This window comes from Phocoena phocoena, chromosome 10 (genome assembly GCF_963924675.1).
Source record: "Phocoena phocoena chromosome 10, mPhoPho1.1, whole genome shotgun sequence".
NCBI lineage: Eukaryota > Metazoa > Chordata > Mammalia > Artiodactyla > Phocoenidae > Phocoena > Phocoena phocoena.
The window spans coordinates 34,151,435-34,174,715 of NC_089228.1; the positions used below are offsets into that span (position 1 = coordinate 34,151,435).

Sequence of the window (23,281 nt, forward strand, 5' to 3'; positions counted from 1 at the left end):
CCCGGCTCAGCATGGAATAAACCCTTAATATGCATGTAGCTAATGTGAGTCCTGAAAAAGTCATAACCTTCTTGATGAAGACACAGGCTCATTGTATACAACTGGCTACTATGTCATTTCCTTGACATGAAGGAGACCATTTAATAATTCATTGGGTCACTGTTGCGCAAGCCATAGGGAGGCAGAAGATGTTTGCTGAAGATGATGGTGCCAGACCGTCACGCTCATATGCCTCCTCTTGGTATGTAAGATACTTGTGTAGTAAACATCAGGTTGGGACTCAAGACTCTCCTGGAGAAAACGTCATGACCGTGCTAAAGAACCCAAGTCCTTTTAGATGACACGTAGCAAAAGTGGAATCCACAGACATAGATCCCTTGACTTTGGACCATTCCTAGGTATCTTCCTTCATTATTGGTAATAACCACTCAAGAAATTCAGTACACTGCACTATTGGTATTCAAGAAACTGGCAGAGATTAGAGAGTGAGGGGAAGGAAGATTTCCCAGCATACCGGTCTGTAAGTCACCATATTCCAGGTAAGTCTCTAATTTAACTACATTGAAAGAAACAGATGGGACTGGGGATACCGCCTCTGGAACTCTACTTTAGGAATGCCCCTCTACGATGTCTGCTTAACCAGTGAAATAGGTATGAAATACTTTCTATTTGGGTCTTTATTAATGAGTGAGCTCCTTTAAAATATAAACAGTAGTGTCCCAGAGTGACTACTCTGAGTAAGAAAAGAAAAACTCAGTAGGCTGTTGCACAGATAAAACAGGTCAAGGACAATGAGTAAACTCCAGCATGATGACCCTAAATCCACCTAATCTTTTCTCCCATTAAGAAAACTTACTAGATGGCTAGAGACTAGACCTCCACTCAGAAGACACCTGGGCTGTGGACCACCACCACCTAACCCCCACATTTCCCAGGGTAATCACCTTGGCTTTCCTACAGGGAATCCCCTTGGACCCCACACTCAGTAAATATAGTTCTAGCGAAGACAAGACCATCCTGGTTCAGAAGGAAGCCAGTGACCTGAGTACGTGAGGGACACCCACAACTCTCCAGGACACAGTTATTGGTTCAGGATTGGGGATGTAACTCATACCAACCCAAATGAGACTCAGTCTGGTATGCTTTCCTGGATTTATCCAGAAAAACTAGCTCTCCATCTACTAGCATCACTAAGGCAGTAGGTTGTGAACTTGAGCTCCTCGTGGCCATCTCTGCCACTACTTGGAGAGAGCCTTCCTGAGAATGAAACCAGTGCAGAGGAGGCAGAGAGAGCACATGAAGAGAGTCCTGAAAGCACGGTGTGTGTGCCTGGATCAAGCTGTGCCTGAAGTCTTTATACCTTTGGGTGTTTCACGTACCAACACATTCTCTCCACATTACCCACCTTCCCTTTTTAAAGATTTTTTTAAAGCTGGCTTGGGTTTCAAGTGTAAGTATTCATCAGAGTTCCAACTTGTATATATTTAGTATCTTTACTTTTTCTTTTTAAATGAACCATTTTTAAAGTACATTTTAAATGAAGTATTCACAAACTCTGGTACTTTAATGATTATTTAGAAACATGCGATTTGCAAAATACCTCACTGCTAATCAAGATAGTCCACTGTGTTTGAGCATGGCTTATCCTCTGTACCTGCTTTCCCCCTGGGATGACATAGGTGTGGCCACAGTGTCAGAGAGTGACAGAAAAAGACCTAAACCCTCAAATCGCTGACTCCCAGGCCAGATCGCCCCTCTCCCCTGGGATCTGGCCTGGGAAGAATCCCAGGTCCCCCAGCCCCACTCCCTCTTTCCCTTCGTGAGGATCTCGTTACTGGGGCTGAGGCATCGGATATGGCATTTGTTAGTGTATCTATAAACTGTAACTTCCTTTGAAAATATGATTAACGAATTGCAAACGGTTTCCAAAGGTTTATAAACAGATACTTTGAGAGCCACGGGTAGGTTTGTAGTTTTTGGTGCCTGTTTTATGAAAAAAATATGTGGGGGAGAATTTAATAAGGAAAGATATTCTGTGCTATGAAATACTTTGAGGTGGAGTTTCAAATAAAGGCCAGATGTGGTGAACACACAAACCAGCCTGTGGCCTAGGAGGATGGGGCAAGAAGGGCACCTATCTGAGGAGCCAGCGGAACCATCGGGGGTCTGCCGTAAGTGCCAAAACCTTTCTGGCAGTGTTTAATTGTCTGGATGTGAGTGCCCCTTTGTGTTACCTACAGACTGATTGTGGAAGCAGAATGGGATGGGCTAAGGTGATGGCCATGTTCATGTGAGTTTGAACAAAACAAAAATGCCTTTGCTTTCTCTGTGTTCCTTTGGGAAGGACTAAAGGAAGTCAGCTACACACATCCATGCAGCCTCTGTGAAACAAATATTATGTGTGCTAATAATTGATAAACAGTACGTGCTGTTCCATGCTGCCAACAGGAAGGAAGGAGTTGGGGGTGGGAGGCCCACAACTGGAGAGGAAGAGGCCTTGCCCAAAGCCAATGCCATCTGGAGAAGGGGTGTGGCCAGGGGCTGGGAGCCAGCCTTTGTCTGGGCAGATGTTTCTCTTGGGAGGCAGTCACGGTCCTCAGCTGGTGAATACCTTCACCACCTCCTCCGAGGCCCTGAGTCTCCTCTTGTCTCAGAGGCTGAAGTGGCCATTTCAGGAGAAGGAAGGGAGGCACATCTTCTTTCCTCCATGTACAAAAGAGGAGGACCTAATGGCCACTGGGCTCTTCATTCCTTCACTCTTTCATTCAATCACTTGTCCATACGCATATCCAAAAATACTGGTGGACACCGATTATTTATCAGGCCTTGAGCAAGGCCCAGGTGAGCCTTGGGAAAGCATGGAGAAGCTGTTTGAGAAGGATCATCTTCCGCCCTCCAACTGCAGATCACCGTTCACCAGGCCAGTAAGAAGAGCAGGGAAAAGCCAGGGCCCCAAAGGGAAACTCTGGTTCAAATCTGGTCTCTACACCTACAAGCTGTGTGCCCAGGGCTAACCTGTACTTCTCTGAGCCTGTCTTGCTCCCCTGTAGGATGGAGATAAGAGCACTCAGCTCACAGGGCTGCCACGAGGAGCAAATGGGCACAGAAACGGTTGAGTGCAGCAGACGTCCTGACAAACAGGGCTGGGGCAGCCTGCCACCCCGACAGCGCTAGTAAGTGCTGATGTTGCCCCGACGATGAAATAGGGCGATGCACGTCAGCATGCTCATCCCGAGAGACGCCGTTCATGGGGTGAAATGGTTCTTAACATTACAGCTGTTTATTAATACTCCTAGTCCTTTAAAGAGGCAGTTCAGCTTGGCTCGGGGGCCCATTCTTCTCAAAGTCAAAGGGAAGGGTCTCAAACAAGGACGTGGTCCCAAGGCCAGGTGGCCAGATGGGCCTGTGACAGACTGATGGTCTCTTCCCCTAGAATTTGCAAATCAAGGTCTCTGACTGTCACAGCATGTCTTGCCCCAGAGGAGATGGCCGTAGGGAAAGGGAGTCTCAGTGGTATCAGCCTCTGCTCTACTGGCTATGGTCTAAACGGTTTAAGCGTTTACAGTTTTTTAAGATCCCCTCCCACCCCGGTTATACATATAACAACTGCTCATTTTAGAAAATTTGAAAAATAATGAAAAGTGCAAGAAATGGAAAAAAGATTGCCCTCGCTACCACAACCCAGGGATCGCCACCCGACATTCTGCTATCTTTCCCAAAGGGCAAGCATTTTGAAGCGGTTACTGTTTTCAGTTTTCTAAGCTCGTTGTTTCTCCAGCAAGGAATTTATAAAATGTAGCAACCAATCTGTTCTGCTTTCCAAGTGACTGCTTTAAAAAAAAAGCAAATTTGTTTTTTTTCTGCTGGCTAGCTTCCCCCTCAACTCCCTATCATTCTTCTTGAAGAGGGCGTTTCTTGTGCCAGGCACGGTGCTAAGTGCTGTGCGTGTATCTCCTGCAATTCTCACAACAGCAAGAGAGGAGTAATTCTTCACAGACAGGAAAGATGCAGAGCCCAGGGATGTCGGTCACACAGTGGCATGGCTAGCAGGCACTGGAGTCTGATTCCTTCCCAACTCTGCCTGCTTTCTGAGCCTCCAGTCTTCACCACCCTCTGTACTGCCTCCCTTAGCTGGTCCCTTCTCATAACTCACTAACTCAGGGCAATCGCTGATAGCACTTCAAGTAGCCAGCGTGTTAATGGTGGCAGAGCTGCCTTGGAAGCCAAATCCCACCAGCCATTCATGTCTCTGTTAACAGCCAACTCACTGGCGCTGCCTTGAAACTAACCTTGATGGCCAGGGGTGCAAGAATCAGCTTTAGGTTAAGAACAAGTACAGTATTGTGTGAGTACGGTAACCTAAGGATCATGCCACATGTCTAACATACAATATCATATTTACACGATGCCCAATAACCAATATTCAACTCAAGGTCTCAGAGAAGCCTGGTAGTACCTGATGGTATCACTGATAAAGGATTTCCAGCAAAAGTGTGACCCTCTGGTTGTGTGACCCCACCACAGCTCAGATAAGACACATGGTTGGATGTCATAGGCACTAAGGCAGGAGAGAAATTCTGATGAATCTGTATTCAGAGCTAAAATCCTTTGCGTTCATGGGAAGATGAGACGCCCAGATACACCAGAGGGAAACAGGGCCATGAGGGTGTGTATAAAGGCAGTCAGAAGGCGGGAGAGAGGCAACAAGGGCATGCCGAGACAACAAGCTTTTCCCTTTTTCTAAAAGGCACTGTGCTCTTATTAATGAATGTTTTTAAATGTCTCGAAGATGAAAAGTTCTACATGCTCTCCTAGTGTGATTACAAAATCCTTTTGATCGCTGTAAGACTATAACAGCTCTGGTGGGTTTTTTTAAAACAACAATTAACTGGCCACTTTGAAAATCCGAATGACCTTTATCTTTAACAGTGTCCTCTGAGTCACTGGAAATGAGTCACACACACTGTGAGTGGGGAGGAGGTGGCCAGCCCCACCACCATCATTTTTGCAGGTCAAATGTGGCTTACTACACAGAGGTTGGATTTAAATTCTCCTTCTCAAAAAGCCAGTCTGTCTTGTAATAGCAAGCTAGTCATAAACATGAACATCACGCTGAGTGGCTGAGGTGGGAAGAACTTACTGTGCTAGCAAAGGGACAGGGGACAGGGACTCTGATGGGACAGGAGAGAGGCACCTTCAGACCTGCTGACTCAGGTGCAAGAGTGATGCTAAGAGAAGACTGCCTCTCCACAGAGAAGAAAGAAGAGTGTACCTGAAGGCTACATACAAAATAAAAATGCATGTGGGTGCCTGGGAGACAGCTACTCTAATAGGTTAGAACACTTTTGAGACAGAATGCTCTTCAAAGCTTCCTGGGCAAGGGTTAGATGCAAGACAGCATTCAGAATGAATTTCAAAGTTTCAAAAAGTTGCATCAAATTCTTTAGCATGGAAATGTGCCATGTTCCAAAGCCAATTTGATAGAAAGATTTCAGAAACCACTTGAGTCATTAGGAGATAATATCTAGGGTAAAAAGAGGACCTTTATAATTTGAGAGTATGTCTGTGACTTTTGACAAGCCACTTTTTTTTTTTTTTGCATTTACAGAACTTTATCTGGTATTATTCCTTTGAGAAGTTAATTATATATCAAAAGACTCTTGGGTATGTGGAACCTGTCAGACCATTTTGAACACGGGGTACAATTAGGCACCACAAATTGCTTCCAGTTTTGAAATGGCAAAGACAATGAATTTCCTTATTCACTCAAGTAAAATCACAAATTAGTATCAACCAGCACCGTAACACAGTAGCGTGTCAGCCTTCAAATGATGCTGCAGCTAACTATTCACTGTAGGGTGAGTTCTCTGTGGTGCTGGCTTTTCTCCTGCCCTCAGTAACATTCCCAGTGCCTCTGCCCAGCTCAATCACTGGGAAAAGGACTCTAGTCTCATCCCTCGTTGGAGGGATGGCAGTCGGAACAGAGAGATCTCTCAACTTCAAGGTCCTTGTGCTTACTGACATCAAGGGCAGGAAGCTGGCAATGATTTTGCAAGTGAAGTAAATAGAGGGATGCAGAAAAGCAGGAAAGGAACCATTCCTTCCAAGCCAGCGGCCATAACCCTGGACTCAGGTGTATGCCTTATGCCAGTAATGGTATCATCCTGCAGCACACTGCTAAGCCTTCACCACCCATGCATGCATGAGTGTATGTGCACAATTTTGGGAGCTGCTTGGCAGGATAGCTTTATTTTGTTCTGCTTTTTTCCTGATAAAATTTTTAAAGATACTTGTGAAGGAGGAAAAGACATGTAGAGATCATCTTTGTGGCCACCTCTTCCATGAAAGTTTCTCTGATCCTCCCAGCTAGAGTCTCTTTCCCTTCTTACTCAAGGTAGCCCTTGTTCTCCACTTCCCTGAGGACACAGGGCTTTGCAGCATAAACATGCATGTGGCTATTTTTTCCACTGACCTGATCTCTGCTCTAGCCATGTCCTGACCAACAAACACAATGGTCTCATCAACCATTGGTCCCTCCAGCCCTCTGGATTGGTGACTGGGCAAAATGTTTAGTTTTGATTTTTTTTATATATGATTCTCAATTCTACTGATATACCTTCTAAAAAGTGTTTCTGAATGCATGCTGGTCTGAATAAGCCCAAGAGACTTCTGATATCATTCATAACTTATAGGAAAAACAAAGGTTCCCTGCAAGGCTGACTGAGTTCTCTTATATTTGCCTGTGACAATGGAGACATGGGCAAAGGCTGGAACACGTGAGTATAATAAAGAAAGAGGCCAGTGGGCCAGGCAAAGTAGCCAGGCTCATCAAACTACCACATTCATTGCTTCTACTAAGTGTCTCCTAGAACTGAACTGCATCTCTCCATCCCTCTTGCCATCAGCTTAGTGTTGGCCACCATGATACTGCTGTTGATGAGGGCACATGTCTTCTAAGCACCCGTGCCTGGACTCCAACCTCCAATCCATTTTCCCAAGACCTGCCAGGGGGATTCTTCTGTAACCCTAATCGGATTACACATCACCACTCAGTCTGAAATCCCTGTTACTTCTCATAGGTTGATGTCCAATGTTCCCGAATGCCACAAATCCCCATCACCCTGCCTCTGCTTGCTGCTCTGGCCTCTCACCACTTCCTGCCTCTCACCCCATACTCCCCAGCTAGACTGTGCTGACTGCTAAAAGGGTCACTGTCATTCTTGCCATCAGGTCTCTGCACATGCCACTCCATCTGCTCCCAACAGCCTTCAACCCAACTCAGAGTCAAGCGGCCACTCAGCACTCAGCCAAAACATCAGCTTCTCTGGGAAGTCTGCACTGGCCTGTCCCCAGTCAGTTCAGGTCCTTCCTGTATCCTCTTCAGCATCCCGTGGTAGCTCTATCTCCATGACTAACACACAGTACTGCAAAGTCATTGCTTCCTTGCCCATCTCCTCCACTATGTCCCAAGCATCTTTGGGAAAGAGGCTACTTCTTGTTCAGCATTGAACCTACATTGCCAGGAGAGTGCCTGGCAAAGAGTAGTTTCTTCATGAATATTTGATGAATGAGTAAACAGAGTGAATGAACAAATTAGGATGGGTCCTTACTTAATAAGTACACGTTATAACACCAATCACATGCTTGGCCTATTCTAGGCATTTCATGTACATGAACCCACTTAATCCTCATAACAATCCCAGCAGTAGGCACTATTTTTGTCCTCATTTTTCAGTGGAGGAAACTGACTAGAAGGAGGTTGAGCAACTTGTCCAAGGTCACACAGCTGATAGTAGCAGAGCTGAGGGTGACCCTAGACTTGTGGCCTCAGAGACTGTTCTGCTCCATGGAGAAACATGTACTGGTGAACCTCCCATAGGTGGACCTGAGTTTGCTGCCCAGTGCCTGCCTAAGATGTGTCCTTCGAGGACACAGCAAGGGGATCATGGCAAAGTGACCTGTAGTCATCATCAACCAGCTGCCTGGAATTCCACCTTGAGCAGAGCTGAGTTTCAAATTATTAACTCTCAAAGGAATCTTTCCATGAAATATATGTGAATGTACTATTTATACTTATATTTGAATCTGGATGAAATAGGCATCAGTTAAGGGCATCCAACCCACAGAACTCTCAAACCTGCTGCAGTACTGGGAGTCAGACAAACGTCTTTACCTGTCCCAGTCACACCCAAACCCTCTTCCTGGAGTGTAGCTAGAAACTTAGAAACTCCAGAGGAGGCTTTTAGGGGGAGAGTGGGGGGAGAAGCAGGCATCTGGGAGAATTAGAACATTTTAACTGATTCTAATACCCAGGATACATTTCTGAAATCCTTAGTTTCTTCACTGGGGAGAGGTAACAGCACCCTGTGATGCCTGTCAGCTTCTGAATGTCCCAGACAAACCCTCCACAGGATTTTTTCTCCTCTTTCCTCTGTTTATCCTTCCCAATCCCAAGAAATTAAGTTTAGCTCACTGGGCACGTCTTTCTGCCTGGGCACATTTCTGCCAAGCAGAGTCCTTGTCTATTTAAATCTGTCTTGAGCATTCCTTAGCAGAAGGGTTCTTGGGCTTTTGATTTAACTTGGAGTCTGTATGTGTGTATGTGTGTTCCTTTCAGATGATGTTCTAGATTTGTTTCCTGCAGAGTCTGGCCACCACTCTGCATGGGGTGAATTGCGTGCATTTATCTGTGGGACTTTGGTTTTATAGTCATTGGGTCCAAAAAGAGGCCATCGTGACAATGATAAATGTCCCTTGACTTGCTCCTCCTCAGGTGGTCTCAGTCCTTCCAGGGAGAGACAGGAACACAAAGCATCGAATTTCAGACTTGAACCCAGGGATCCCTGGGGTGAGGCTGGCAGGCCAGCCTGTCATTTGGCATTTCTGGCCCTGGCCAGCTGGGGCACAAAAGCACTCCATCCTATGAAATCCCCAGCCACAAACCAAAGAAATGCCAGCTAGTGGTGGTGGTGGGGGATCACCCGGGTCCTGTCCCAAAGAGAAAGGGGCAAGTGAAGCTGAGAAAAGCTTTCAGCAAAAGCCCTGCCTGGCTTAGCCAAACTGCTTTCTGGCCTCAATATCCCAAATTCATTCCTGATTCCCTTTGCTATGAAAATATCCATGGAGAATGTGGAAATGGCACCTGGGAGGTGTTCAGAAATACATGTGGCCTGTCACCTGATTACAAAAGTTGACTGAAGAGCATAATGGTTTGGGAACCTCCTTAATGAAGGGCAACGGTCAGTTCAGGGGTGTGGTGGCGATTAAAAGATTGTGCCCCAAAGCCCATGTTCTCAACCTTTTTATTTGCATTCTTTGCGTCTTATCATTTAGGATTATGTAAAAATGACAGCTGCTTATAATTATTTGGAGGTTTGAGTTGCAATAATTAAAAACATCTGCCTTTATCTTACGCTACCAGACTTAACCCCTCGAGGTTGGGTCTATTGAACTTCAAAGAGGGAAGCAAAAAATAAAAGAAAACTCCACACATTACTAACAAATTTCTAGTGATTCATTTAAATGTATAACCAGTTATTCCAACAGCCTTCAAACCTTTAATTATCTCTTAAATATATATAATTTGGGACTGCTAATTAGATAGCAATTTAATGCTCTCATGGGGATTCAGATGCACTGTCTTTCTAAAATGTAAACTCACAGAGGAATCATCACTGGCATTCAAATGATTGAATTCTTCAGTTATTCAAATGAGGGTGGGCGTTTACACTGTTGAATCATATGAATATTCTGCTGTCAGCCCCAGCTGTAGGTTTTACAGGGTCCTCAATACACTGAGGGTAAGGCTAGATTTCTCCCAACTCTCTGGAGAGAAATAAGTCCAGCTCCTCCTCAAGGAAACCTAACCTCAGTCTCACAGCCCAGTCTGGCCTCTTCTTAGATGAAGATGGCTCTGTTTTCCTATTTTAAGGAGGAACAAACTTTCCTGGAATTCATAGTTATGAAAGCTTTAATGCTTGCTTCCCAGAACTCTTCATTCTGGTCTGCCGGCTATTGTCTGGGCAGTTAACATTTTAATTAATAACTCTCCCTACAACAGGCTGCTGCAGATGGAGGAGGTGAGGGTTTCACTTCGCCTTGAGCTCCCACTTCCTGTGTATTCCTACCCCCGTTGAGATGGTCCTTTAAATTATATAAAGATGTGCATCACATGGAGAAAAGCAATTGATCAATTAGATGACACTGGACAATGATGGAAGCCAGCTCTCGCATCTCAGTCTCACAATGTGGCTAGGCTTTGCATTCCTGAGCCCAGGCTAGTAGCTAGCAGCTGAGGCTCATTTCCCCCACAAGGGGAAGGAGGTGCAGACAAATCTATAGGAATTTTTAACAGATCATTATTCAACACATTGCCTGTAATTACATTTTGATGAGCCTTTTATTGCTAATTCATCATCCAAGATGGGGCACTCTAGATATGAAATTAATCTAGTAAAACAAAGGTCAGAGTGTGTCCAGTGAAAACAAAAGCTTTGTCCTCATCAAATCCTTTTGCCAAACAATAAAGCAGCAGAGAATCCTATCTCTAAACCATATTTCCTTAAAGTGCCTTCTCCATTATTAACAGCAATAAAACTAACACTCTCTGGTGCTTCTAAGTGCAAGCAGGCCAATGTGAGGTGAATACACATGCAGCGCCCTGAAACAGAGATGGGAAATGTGCCTGACACCATCACTTTAAAGCTAAGGTATGTACGCACACAGAACTGTATTTGAAGCTCTAGTCTAGAGCAATCAATTTTTGCAGAGACATATCAGTCCACTGGTGTCTTGATTTGAGTCCCCTCTGAAGCAGACCCTAAGACCAGGATTCAAGGGCAAGGTTTTTCCTTGGGATGGGTTCCCAGGGAATGCCTGTAGGGACATAGCAAAGTGACTCAGAGACAGAGATGATGGGCAGGCAGCCAACACAAGTTGCATCATCGAGTATGTTAGCGCTGTGGGCACCCCAAGCTGAATCCGACTGCAGGGGTCTGGGAGCCAGTGTGGAGTAGGAGTGTGGTACAGGTGTGCAGCCCACCTGGGAGGTGGGAGTGCTCACCAATCTTTGGTGGAAGGATGCTAATTCCCTGGCACATCTCATCCGCTGCGTGCAGGAGAGGAGTGAATTCCAGAAGTCAGAGAAAGTCTTCACTAGGGTTTTGGCAGCCGCAAGTTAGGCTGGCCCCCACAGAGGTGAGGGCCGAGGGGACATGGGTAGGGCATTCACAGAACTACTCCACTAAGTGTGTTGTCCAATAGGAATTTATCAATAAAACCTCAAGGCACTTTCCCTTGTCCTTTGCAAGTCTGTCCTAAATCTACCCAGATTGCAGACACAACACCTTAAATCTCCCCGTGCCTCAGGGTCTTTGCATACTCGGTTTCCTCAGCCTGAATTAGTCTCCACTCTCTTGGCACAGCAATTTCTTCTCCCCCTCAGGGCTACAGGGCTCAGCTTAAAATGTCATCCCTAACACGGGTTCTCCTTGACCATCCAACTAAAGGTAAGGGCATGTCCCTACTTTTATCTCTCAGGTCCTTGTTTCCTTTGGAGAGGTTATCCAAAATGTGTAATACTTTTTATTTGCTTACTTATGAGCTTAAAAAAGACATCTTCTCCATGACCAAATGAAGGAAGAATTATGTCTGTCTTATCACTTGATCCCCAGCATCTAAAAGAGTGCCTGGCACAGGAGAGGTGTTCGATAAATACATGCCAGATGAGGGAAGGAACGGTGGGAGGGAAGGTGGGCTACAGCAACACAAGTAGGAGCAAGTTACACATCTAGGTGTCTGAAGAGCCTTCTGTTGCTCCCTAATATGCTGGACTGGATCACCAATTGTGAACTGAAGCTTACAGGATGCAAACTAACTCCCTGCAGACTTCTCTAGCCACCCCTTCCACAGCTAGACACCAAGTCCTTTTATAAATTCTCCTTCTTGTCAGTATTCCCACCCTGGTACTTAATAATACACTGTGTCACTGTATAATCAATTTCCTATACATGGGTCTTCTCTCCCATTTATTTATTATTCCACTTCATCTGCTAGGTATCCCTCCAGGTCCTGGATATGCAAGGGTGAATAAAATGCTATTTGATTAGTGACTTCAGGTTGCTTGCAGTGCAGTGAGGGGACAGATGTGTCAAGGGACTTCTATAATGTAGTGTGGAGCGTAAACTCAAAGACCTGTGCAAGAAGCCTGGTGGGACGAAGGGATAGGGTGGTGTGGAGAGGAAAGTTTTGGAGGGTGGGAGTGGGAGAGAGGGAGGCAAGTAGAGAGGAGGGGTCAGAGCCACACCAGCAATGGTTCCCAGATTTGGGGATTTCACAACTGTATCAACCCGGCTGCTCTGGTTGTAAGCAACAGATACCAATTCTTTATCACTTGAGCAAAAGAGGAATTTACTAGAAGTGTATATGGAAGCTCTCTGTTCCTACCACAATGAGAGATTAATGAATTAATTAATATGAATGAATAAATAAATAAAGGACCTGATAGAGGGCCTTTTGCTCTTGTCTTTTCTTTTCCTTCCTTATTTCCTTCCTTCCTTCATTTCCTTCCTTCCTTCCTCTCTCTTTCCTTTTAATTCTTCCTCTTTCCTTTCTTCTTTTTCCTTTCTTTATTGGCATACTAAGGACTTGAGAAAAACAGACCTTCCATGTATTCTTACCTTTGTATCAGTCAGGGGCCCAGCAGGAATCACATGGCATAGTCAAGCTGGCTAATTAAGGAAGGTTTAATAAAGAGGCTATTGGAACAGTGGGGTAGGGTGTAGGAAACTATAAGAAATGGTGCAGTACCCTGAAGCCAGAAGCAGTGAGGACCTTTTCTTCCACTCTGCGTGAAGGGACAGAGGAAGGAGCAGTCACAGGAGCCCACAGAGAAAAGGAGGCTAACGTGGCTTTAGATTGGGTGCAGCCAGTCCCAGAGGACATAGGGTTGAATATACAATCCCATCTCACTCTCCTCTCTCCATTTCTTCTGAGTGTGTGTCCCCCACTAGCTAAACTCCATCCATAGCCGAGAGCAAAGGAGCCACCCTGAGTGCCATGCAGGTGGTGTGCGGGGGCAGAGAGCAGAGGCAAAAAGGAAAACTGTCCACAGAAGCCAAGGGAAGCCCTCTAGCCCAACGCTCATTTTATAAAAGAACCTTATAACACTGCTTCAAATTAAGGAAGTTTGTTCAATTGAATAGGTTTAACTTTATGAAAAATGACACTGTTCATAGTTGTCTTTTTTTTTTCTCTGAACATTGAGCCAAATTTGCTTTCTGACTGACAGTCCTTGGCCTAGGCATCAGTTAATCTCTCTGAAATAAGCACTAATGCACAGGATGCCGTGAGGACTTAAAAGAGGCAAAACACACAAAGGTGGTAGGCAAGGAGCCTGGTTCTTGACACGCTAAGTAACAACTGCATTGTCACTGTTAGTCCCCTCTCTGCTAAACCCCATCTATGTCCTACGTGTCCATGTACACACCCGGCCACAGAACTTGGGGACCAAGAGGCTGTTGAGTTCTTGAGGTTTGCAGAACAGAAAGCCAGGCACCCCTCTAATCTGCTTAATTCTGAAGCTCACGAGGTGTAAGCATTCCCTGCTCAGGGCTGCAATGCTTCCAATCAAGTGTCCAGACCCAGGCAGTTCCAACCGTTGCCCTCAACAATTTCATCAAGTGGAAAGCACGCAAGGCTCTGTTTTCTCCTTTGCCAAAAGATGTATTTCAAAAAGAACAGGCTCGCTACGTGGGGGTCACGCAGTCTTGTTTATTTTTTCTCCGAGCACACACTCCTCTGAGCAGACACACTTACTAAGCATCTGTTCATTCTTTCTTTTAAACTAAATGGGATGGATTCAGACCTGGCATTAAGAGGACTCTCCTGGGTTGTGTTTTGAGAATGTGTTCATGGACCAGGCACATTGCGGTGCCCGCGCGCCACCTACTGGCCAGTCTCGTTCAGTTCACAGCAGTCTGAACAGAGAGTGGGCTGAGAGGGGATTCCAGCCTTTGGGAGCCATAGAAAGGACCATAAATGAGGCTAGGTCCCTACCCCCTACACCACGACAGGCTGGGGCCAGCATGATGCATGGTTCTGAGACCAGAGAGAAAAGTCGTGCCTGGTCCAGCCTGAGGACAGAGATCCCGGGAAGCGTGTGGGAACCCCCACTGAGTAGGAAGAAATGTCCTCCAAAGTGGACTGTGGATGCAGTTGGTGTGCATACCACCTCCTCTGGGAAGCCCTCCAGCATCTCAGGGCACCCTTTCTCAACAAAAAAAGATGCTTCCCCTGCGAGCACATAGCTCTTCTTGGCCTCTCTTGCTATCAAGAACTCTTGCTTTGCTCAATGAGTTCCTTGTGGGCAGAGACATTCTTCTACCTGCTTCTATGTCTCCATCAGCTAGCACAGTGCCTGACTTGAGGAACATCTGATGAATGTTTGCAGGCCAGCAGGAGGGCAGAGGCAGGGGCAGAAAGAAAGGAGGGCTTGACCAATCACATGAGCTTCAAGTTTTGTGTCCAACGTAGCAAGGACTCAATAAATGTTTGACTGAGTAAACATGTGACACCTGCACTTCTCATTTTTTGTAGGAAATTGGTACCCAGATATTTAGTCACCAGCACCCTTCAAACATCATCAAAATCACTCAATAAATATTTACCAACCACGCCCTCGATACAGCAGCAAAGTCACAGGAAATCACAAGGGATGGGGCAGGAGAGGCTGAACATAGAGACCTTTCCCAAGAGTGATAAGTGATCCTGAGGAAACTAAAATAGGGGATGTGATGGGGAGTGATGGAGGAGATGTGTGGCTCCTTTGGTCAGAGAGCAAGGATGCCTCTCTGTGGGGGTGACATGTGAGATGACACATGGAAGCTGAGAACAAGGCAGTCACAGATGTATCCGGGACAAGATTCCAGGTAAAGGGAAGAACAGGCACAAGGATTTGGAACAGAAAGGAGCTTGGTGTTTCTGAGGAATGGACAAAAGGGCCGGAGTATACCTGGAGCACGGTGGGTAGCCACGCAACTCTGGCAGGTCAGAGAGGTGAAGCCAGATCTGGCAGGGTGCTGGGATCATGGCCTGGAGTTTGGGTTTTACTGTAAATGCCAAGGGAAGCCAGACCATCTGAGTGATGCCTGTGAAAGCCCCTGCTGACTGCTGAGTGAATAATGCTGGGGTGGGGGTGGGGGATGGGGTGAGGGGGGTACAAAAATAGGTGTCCAGAGAAGAGCTCAAAGGGAACCGAAGTCATCCAGGAAAGACAGGACAGAGGCCCTGTCAAGAGTGACAGAGGGGAGTGGACTTGGGGTGCATTTTGGAACCAATAGGACATGAGGGTGGATGGCATGGGGAGGGATCCAGAAAAAGTCAGTGCTGGAGGCCACACCCACACCTGTTGAACTAAAAAGAACCCTTAGCATTTGCAATGAGTGGGTGTAGATGGGAAGAAGAAATGAAGGAAGATTAGTTGAGGCATTCCTGGTCCAAAACTTAAACAAAAAAGAAAACGATTAGATGTGTGGGATAGAAGCTAGTCCTTGCATGACTGAGGATCTGCATCGTGATATAAAAATCACATTTAAACCTCACATTGAACTTTTTGGGAATGACACAGAATCTCCTCACAGGGCCCATTGCTTGAACTAAGTCAGTGGACTTCAACAAGGATTCTGATAGCGGTCCTTCCTTTCAAGTTCCCATTTAAACTGGTGCTTGATATGCGCTGTCTGCTTAGCATTTAACATATTTACATGTGTCCATAGGAATGTCCATTTCATTCCTTATGACAGGACTTTGGCATAAGAATATTTACATTTATTAGCATGTTCACGTGTCAATCTGTGTTATCTATGACCTTCCGCCAGGGTCCATCTATAACCCATGTGCAATAGCAAAAGGGCACAGAAAAATGAACTGCCTGGGCGTCCACGAGAACAAAGAAACAGAATCAACATTTGGAGTGGGGCGGGGACAGTCAAGGAGTAACACGGGGACTTGCTGGTGACATCAGGCAGAACTCAGGCTGTGGGTAAAGCAACAACATTAACTTCCAGAGGGAGTGGGGCAATTCAGTAATGGGAAGATGACACTGTTATCCGCAGAACTTGGGATCCTTAAAGAGTTAAGCTGAGTTTGACAGAACAACAGGAACGGTTTGGTGTCTGAGTATTCTGATGTAGATAACCTGACAGCTCAGTCTCCCCACCCCCTGGCCTGGGCAGCACAGTTTGGTTTAGGGCATCTACATGGGTTAAGTGGGAAACCATGGGGCTGAAACAGGCAGAGCCAATCTGTGCTGACCCGACAGCCTGGAAGGGAGGTGCCGAGGCCACAATGGAGGAGACTACGTAGCCCCCGACTGTTTGCACAGACTCCCAGGATGAAAGACTGGTGGTAATGGTGGAGCTTGTTCTAATCCACTTTAAGGAAAGAGGAGGTGCTACCATCTGTTTACACTCTAGACTGAGTTTAAAACATCTGGTTCAAAACGTCTGGCTACACTCTAGACTTGTTTTGTTCCAGAGGGCAGCCTCAAGCCACATGTGGCTCTTGAGCTCCTCAAATGTCGGCATTGAGATGTGCTGTGGGTGTAAAATATACACCAGCTTTCAAAGATTAGTATGAAAAAAATGGCCAATATTTCATTAATAATTTTTATATTGATTGTATGTTGAAATAATGTGATTTGGGATATACTGGGTTAAATACAATATAGTCTTAAACTTAATTTCACCTATTTCCTTTTTAGATGTAGCTACTAGAAAATGTTAACTTACACAGGCAGCTCATGTTCGTGGCTTGCGTTACATTCTTCCTGGACAGCACTAGTCTAGACAGATTCTCACTATAATCACCTGATGATGACCCTGTTATTCATCCATGTGGCTGCAAAGACCAGGCTTCTCGGTCACTCCCATCCTCCAGCCACTCTGCCTCCCATTTCCTGAAGAACCAACCAATGTAGCACAGTGAATTTAGCACATCCAAACTGATCTGGGGGCTCCTGGTTCCGGCTCTTTCTAGTCATTTTACCACCATATCGCTTGGTGTCTCACCTTCCTGTTTGTAACATGGGGATATGCACTGCCTCATGGAGAACCCCAGCTCCTCAGCCTGGCACCCCCCGTTGTCTACAGTCTAACTCCAGGCTGCCTTCTAGACCCACCTTCCACCCAGGCCTGCCATCATGCACACCCTTGCCTTGAGCCTCTGGGCCTATCTACTACTCCAGCATCCTAGGCTTGCTATTAAACTAGTTAATAATTAAAAGCCTTAACAACTTAAAACACTTTGAACAGTGTCTGCCACACAAAAAGGAATCAACGAATGTGAAAAAAATGACTAAGACCAACAACAACAGTAACAAATACAAAATGCATCTTCCCTAGTTGTGTCTATGGTTACTTTTACACCCTACATATAAAATCGCATCCATTCTATTTGATTTTGAGTTCTCTGAGATGGGGCACTTCTCTGCAACCACTCTGAGCAGCTTGCTCAGCCCTAGAACATGGTGGCCATCTAACAAACATTGAGGGAAGGAATGAAGATTTCTCTCCATCGTTCCCAACTTCCATCTCATCCACCACTACACGCAGTGGCCCATGTGACTGGCTAATTTTCATCCAGAATAGAAACCCTTCAGCATCCTTCCTCATCTTCTGGGCTTGAAGATACAGTACAAATAGCTTTTGGCAAATGTCAACGTGGGTTTCGTGGAAGTGAGTCCTAGATTTTGCCTGCCCCAGGCTCCTCTGTGGAGGCTTGCCTGTGCTGTGGCTGCTGGAAGGGAGCCTTCTTTGTGTTCTCTTGGTGGTTTGACTAGGCCCACATTCCAGGCCTCCTTGGGAAAGGCAATCAACTCAGATGTCCCTTTCTTCTAAAACCGAGGGGCACATGGATTACCAAAATCTCAAAGAAAATAAGATCATGGCAAAGGTGGTCCCTTCCTAGTCTTATCGCCCTCAATGCTCTGTAGGGCAAAAGAAAAAGAGATATTAGGGGCTCCACATTTTAAGAAAAATTCATAAAGCTCTCAGAGACATGGGAAGAATAAAGTGTAAGAAGAATCAATTTAAACAGTAACTCTAAGCAACTGCTTTGAAATAGTTTTAACCTGAATGTTAAGGAGGGGCAGAGAACAAGAAAAAACTTCCAGATGTTTAATAACTACTCAAAAAGTGTTCCGCAAGGTCTGACTTGAATCCTTCTTGCTGTGCTATTGTCCTATTTCCCACCCGTGATATGGCCCCCAGCCCATGGTAAGATAGCTCCATCAGTCCCCAGTCTAACACACGGGGCCCAGCACACCAGGAGCCGGATAAATGTTTGTTGAATCAACATCGGTTAGTCTACCAGAAGTCCCAAGCAGGTGGCAAGGACAGGGTGGCTGAGAAACAATTGGACAAAGACTACAGAGAGCCCACTTATCAACAGAAAAGTCTTACTTGAGCAGCTTTGCCAATTAAACCAAAGCCAGTCTGCTGAGTAAGCCTCCTACATCTGAGCTGTTTTTGGAGACACTTCATGATTCACACCCAAATCATACAAGATGAAAGAAAATACTGGATAAAATCAAACCAAATATTAAGTTTGGGGGGAAAATTTTATTAGACAAATAAGGAAAATATTGGTATTGTGCTTTAGGAAACCCACTTCTTTCCTCTGCCTGCAGGGGCAGAAACAATCTCAGTGGCAGATGGAGATGGAATAGGAGTTATTTTAAGTGAGTCTGCTCCATCCTCTGCACTGGCCACAACCTCCCACTTGCACCCACCATGCTAAGCTAGCAGCCTTGGCCAGAACCGAGGGGAACATCCATTTGTAACAAGGATTCGATTATATGGCTGGGCTTGGAGAAGGCCAATCAGGTTGGAGTGAGGATTCCCCGCCCGAGCTGGCCAAGGAAGCTGCTGGCGGCTGGCTCTCCCCAGCCGTGTGTGAGGGTCTGACCTGGTGCATTTACACCTGGTGCAGACACCGGTTTCTGGGGGAAGCACACCAATTACATTATCCTGAAGGACCCAAAGTAAGAGAAAACCGAACAGTGGCTTTGGAGGATCCCTTCATTCATTCCCCTCCTGAGTTCCTCCTCTGTGCTGAGAGGCTGGTGGTGAGGGAGAAGGAGGGATGAAGCTTTCTGCTTTTGTTGCTCACGTGAACAAGACAGAGAGAAACAAACCACTTGTATGTGCCAGAGCTGGGGTTATTCCCCCCATGTGGACTGATTCTTAACTGTCATTCTTCAGTTACTGCAGCTGCTAGTATATCCTTATTGCTACTCTGAAAACAAACAGACAACAATAGCAACAACAACAAAACCCTTCGGTTTCCTCACGTGGTAGGGCTCACACAGAACATCCCAGTGTGGCTACTGTCTGCTTGTCTTCTAGCTCAGAGTTGGCCCAGAAAATTGAGGGTGTGTGTGTGTGTGTGTGTGTGTGTGTGTGTGTGTGTGTGTATGAGAGAGAGAGAGAGACAGACAGACAGACAGACAGATACAGAGAGATAGAGGGAAGGGGAGAGACAGCAGGCATAAACAGGCTCAGCTGCGGTTGCACAGACTAAGTTGATACCAGGTTCAAAGCAGAACTGCATGGAGACTGCATGATTCCAAGGACCCTGTATCTATTCTCTTGTTTTTGTGTGTATACAATCCCTCACCAATGTTTATCACGATAATCGGAACCAACTGAATAATAAAAAGTGTTCTTTAAATCCAACCCCACTCCCAAGCATCCACCACCACCATGTCCTCCCAACCCTTATAGCAGCCAGGCATAGTTCAATAAAATCAATAAAACACAAACGGAGTGCCTGTATAACCGCCACTGTCCGCAAAATGTCCTGGGGCCTGCTTTGTCACACAAGGCTCTTTACTTGCATTATCCCATTTACACTGACAACCAGTAATATTACATACTTTGGTTATGGCAAGATTACAAGAGAAAATGATGCTCAGAGAGGCTGTGTGACTTGCCCAAAGTCACACAGCTGGGATATGGCAGGACCAGGAATCAAGGACAACTTGTGTACTGCTGAAGTGGAATTCCTTCCACTTCACCGCTGTCTTTTTCCCAGTAGGAAAATGCAAAACTCAAGGCAGGGTCAACACTCACTACTGATCACATTCATATGGGTTAGTTCACGTAATCCTCAATGGTGGGCATCACGCCAAACCTCTTCTAAATATGTCAGGGCCTCAGGGTCACAGACTGATAAATGGGATAGATGGCTCACTGACCTGGCCTCTCCTTATGTTCTTATCATGGATCAATTGCAAAATGCTTCATCTGGTTTGGGCTTGGGTTCTCACAAGTGAGATGTGCAGCATTTGCTTGGGTCACCCCATTTATGGGAATTTGACCCTAGCTACCATTTCCAGTGAAATCATTCAGTGCAATGTGTCAACAGTGAGAAGAACAGAAATGACTTGTATTTGTGAGTATTTGCACTGTCAGGAGATGATCAGTCTTGACTGGTTGGCCTGTTTTTATAAGAGCCTTTTGGCTGCCCTCTCAGTGGCCACAGCTCTGGAAAGTACATGAGATGGATTATTTGCAAACAGACCATTTGCTGCATGACCAGGAGATATAAAAGACCAGAAAGACTTCGTGAGTTGACTGTGCAGATGGGAGCTGCTCATTTCCATTGCTATAGAGAAAGGAAAGGTACCTTGGTGACTTCTGACATCTGGTTCCATTTTGTTCCTTCTTTAAAAGCTGATACATAGAAAGTTACTCATTCACTAGTGGAAGATCCAGGTTTGATTGTTTCATTTACTCTGATCCACTCCAACTTGGAATAAATATGCACTAGGAGCCCATACTCAGCCACACCAAATATATAACTCCTACCACCCACCAACAGGCAACCCCAACCGGAAGGCTTAGAAATGGGTAATGTGCTAAGCTTTTTAAACTTAAATATGTTTTTAGACTTAAATATCCTTAAAAAGTTAGTAGCTTTTTCAATCGGACTTTTCAATGATTCTGAGTTATGTTTGGAATTAGCTAACCAGTTAACTCAACGCTTTTTTGATAAAAAGATTGTTGAAGTCAAGTATTACCTTAACTCCCATCCTGAAGCATGCATATGGGATCCACATGATGTGGCCATGACTCCATTAATACCAGGGCAATTAGAGCAAAGTTGGATGATGATGGAGCTAAAACATGGACTTTTTCTAAACAATGATTCAAGTGAGAAGCAAACTGGTCCCCACGATGTTTCACCAATAAACATTTGCATAGCAGGCATTGCTATTTTCTAATTTTGATGAAAGGGAAAAAGACATGTGGGGTGGATGTGCGTGTGTGTGTGTGTGTGTGTGTGTGTGTGTGTAGCTATAGGAAATGAACTACACTTTCTTTGTTTTGTTTTGTTTTTTGTTTTTTTTGCAGTACGCGGGCCACTCACTGTTGTGGCCTCTCCCGTTGCACAGCACAGGCTCCGGACGCGCAGGCTCAGCGGCCATGGCTCACGGGCACAGCCGCTCCGCGGCACATGGGATCCTCCTGGACCAGGGCACGAACCCGTGTCCCCTGCACCGGCAGGCGGACTCCCAACCACTGCGTCACCAGGGAAGCCCTGAACTACACTTTCTTAACATTCAAAAGCAGAGTTTACTATATTACTCTTTATACTTTTATATCTTCCTTAAAATTAGCTAACCACAGAACGAAAAGGATGTCCTTTTTTCAACACATTACAACTAGTCCAGGGATGGCAAACATGGTGCACTCACTGCCTGTGCCCCTCCAGAGGGCACAGTGGACCAGGGCTTCCTATCTGACAAGCCTGGCTGCCCTTCAGAATGCTCCTCAACACAGTGCTCCAGGCAGCCTCTCCCCGGGGATCAGAATGGACCATGATATTCTGGCTGTCCTGGATTTGACCTAACCCCACTCACTTCAGAGAGAGTGAAAACGATGCTGAAAGAAAATGGTTTACATGTCAGCTCACCAAACAATGCTACTGGATACAGCTTAGGCAGGACAAGGAGAAAAATCTCAACTGTTTCAATTAAACACAAATACCTTCAAGGCAGCAGGCACTGTGCTTGGGTAATGTATTTTGGGGGCAAATCCCATCAGAATGAATTTCCAGGGATCTTGGATCTAATCTGTTGTATCAAATGTAACTTTCAATAAGTTGGTCTCAGACTGAAGTGTTAGAGACCATTTGTTATATAAAGGTATCTATTATGATGGGTTTCAAGCTGTCCAGAGTTTAAAATTTTTCCATATATTGGCAGATGTGAAATAAATATATAAGTACATATAGATATATATGGATTTATATATAAAACCATGATAGTAAATATATTTACCCTACATTATTTACATATTTTATGTCAAAATGCTAGTTATAAACTGTTAGAACAACCTTTTAGAGACGGTATTATGAATTGAGCGTTTCAAGTGAAAACTGCAAAGCGTAATTACTGTAGAACTGAAGAAAGCCTTTTAAAATCATAAAGGGAGAAACACAGAAATAAGTATGTTTCTTACCAGTGGTCTGAGTTCTGGATGCGTCAGGATATATCCATTATTTGTGATTGCAAAGGCATAGCCGTGAATCCCTAACTGTAAGAAGAAGCGAGAAAGAAGGCTTCATTAGCTTGCTCCCTGGTGAATTCACAAAGCAGAAAGCAGCCCGACATTTAGTAATGTGCAGCTTAAACCTGGCACTCATAGCCCTTATCAGCACAATATTTCATTAAAATGAATGCAAGGCACTGATCCTTGACCTTTGCTGGAAATGAAGACCTGTCACAGGATAAGCTCAGCAAATAGCACAATTTAAAATGTCACAGACCCACGCTGGCATCCAAAGCCCTTACTTTGATTTATTTAAAACAAAAACAATTATATTTTCTAAAAGGCAAGTGGCTAATGTTTCTGGAGACCCTATGTCCAAGTGAACAGAGCTTTGTCAACCTGGGTGTCTTCTCTCTACCTGAGATAAGGCAAGAGGGGCCTCCCTCTGAGGCACACCTAGGCTCCCTACAATTCCACACCCCTACGGGCCATCGCAAGCATGCACTCTCCTAGGCAATCATGTTCCATAATTCTTCAAGGATAAAAGTGTCCCCACCAGCCTATATAGGAGCCTGCCAACCCTTTTTATATCCTTTCGTCTTTAAATTGTGAGGCTGCCAAGCTTTTCCATGCATGCTTCCATCGACACAAAGCCTGGGTAATTTTCTATGCAGAGCCTCACTTAATTTATGTTTTCTGACTAAATGGGACTATGGGAAATAGTTTGA

General features: G+C 45.3%; 1 protein-coding gene across 1 annotated transcript in view; it reads right to left on the reverse strand.

The window, feature by feature from the left end:
* CACNA2D3 (calcium voltage-gated channel auxiliary subunit alpha2delta 3) overlaps nt 1-23,281 on the reverse strand; it is a 787,108-nt gene that overhangs the window by 171,772 nt on the left and 592,055 nt on the right. The window contains exon 17 of the mRNA XM_065884772.1: nt 22,524-22,598. Coding sequence (XP_065740844.1) covers nt 22,524-22,598 — 75 coding nt within the window. The remainder of the gene's footprint in view (nt 1-22,523; nt 22,599-23,281) is intronic.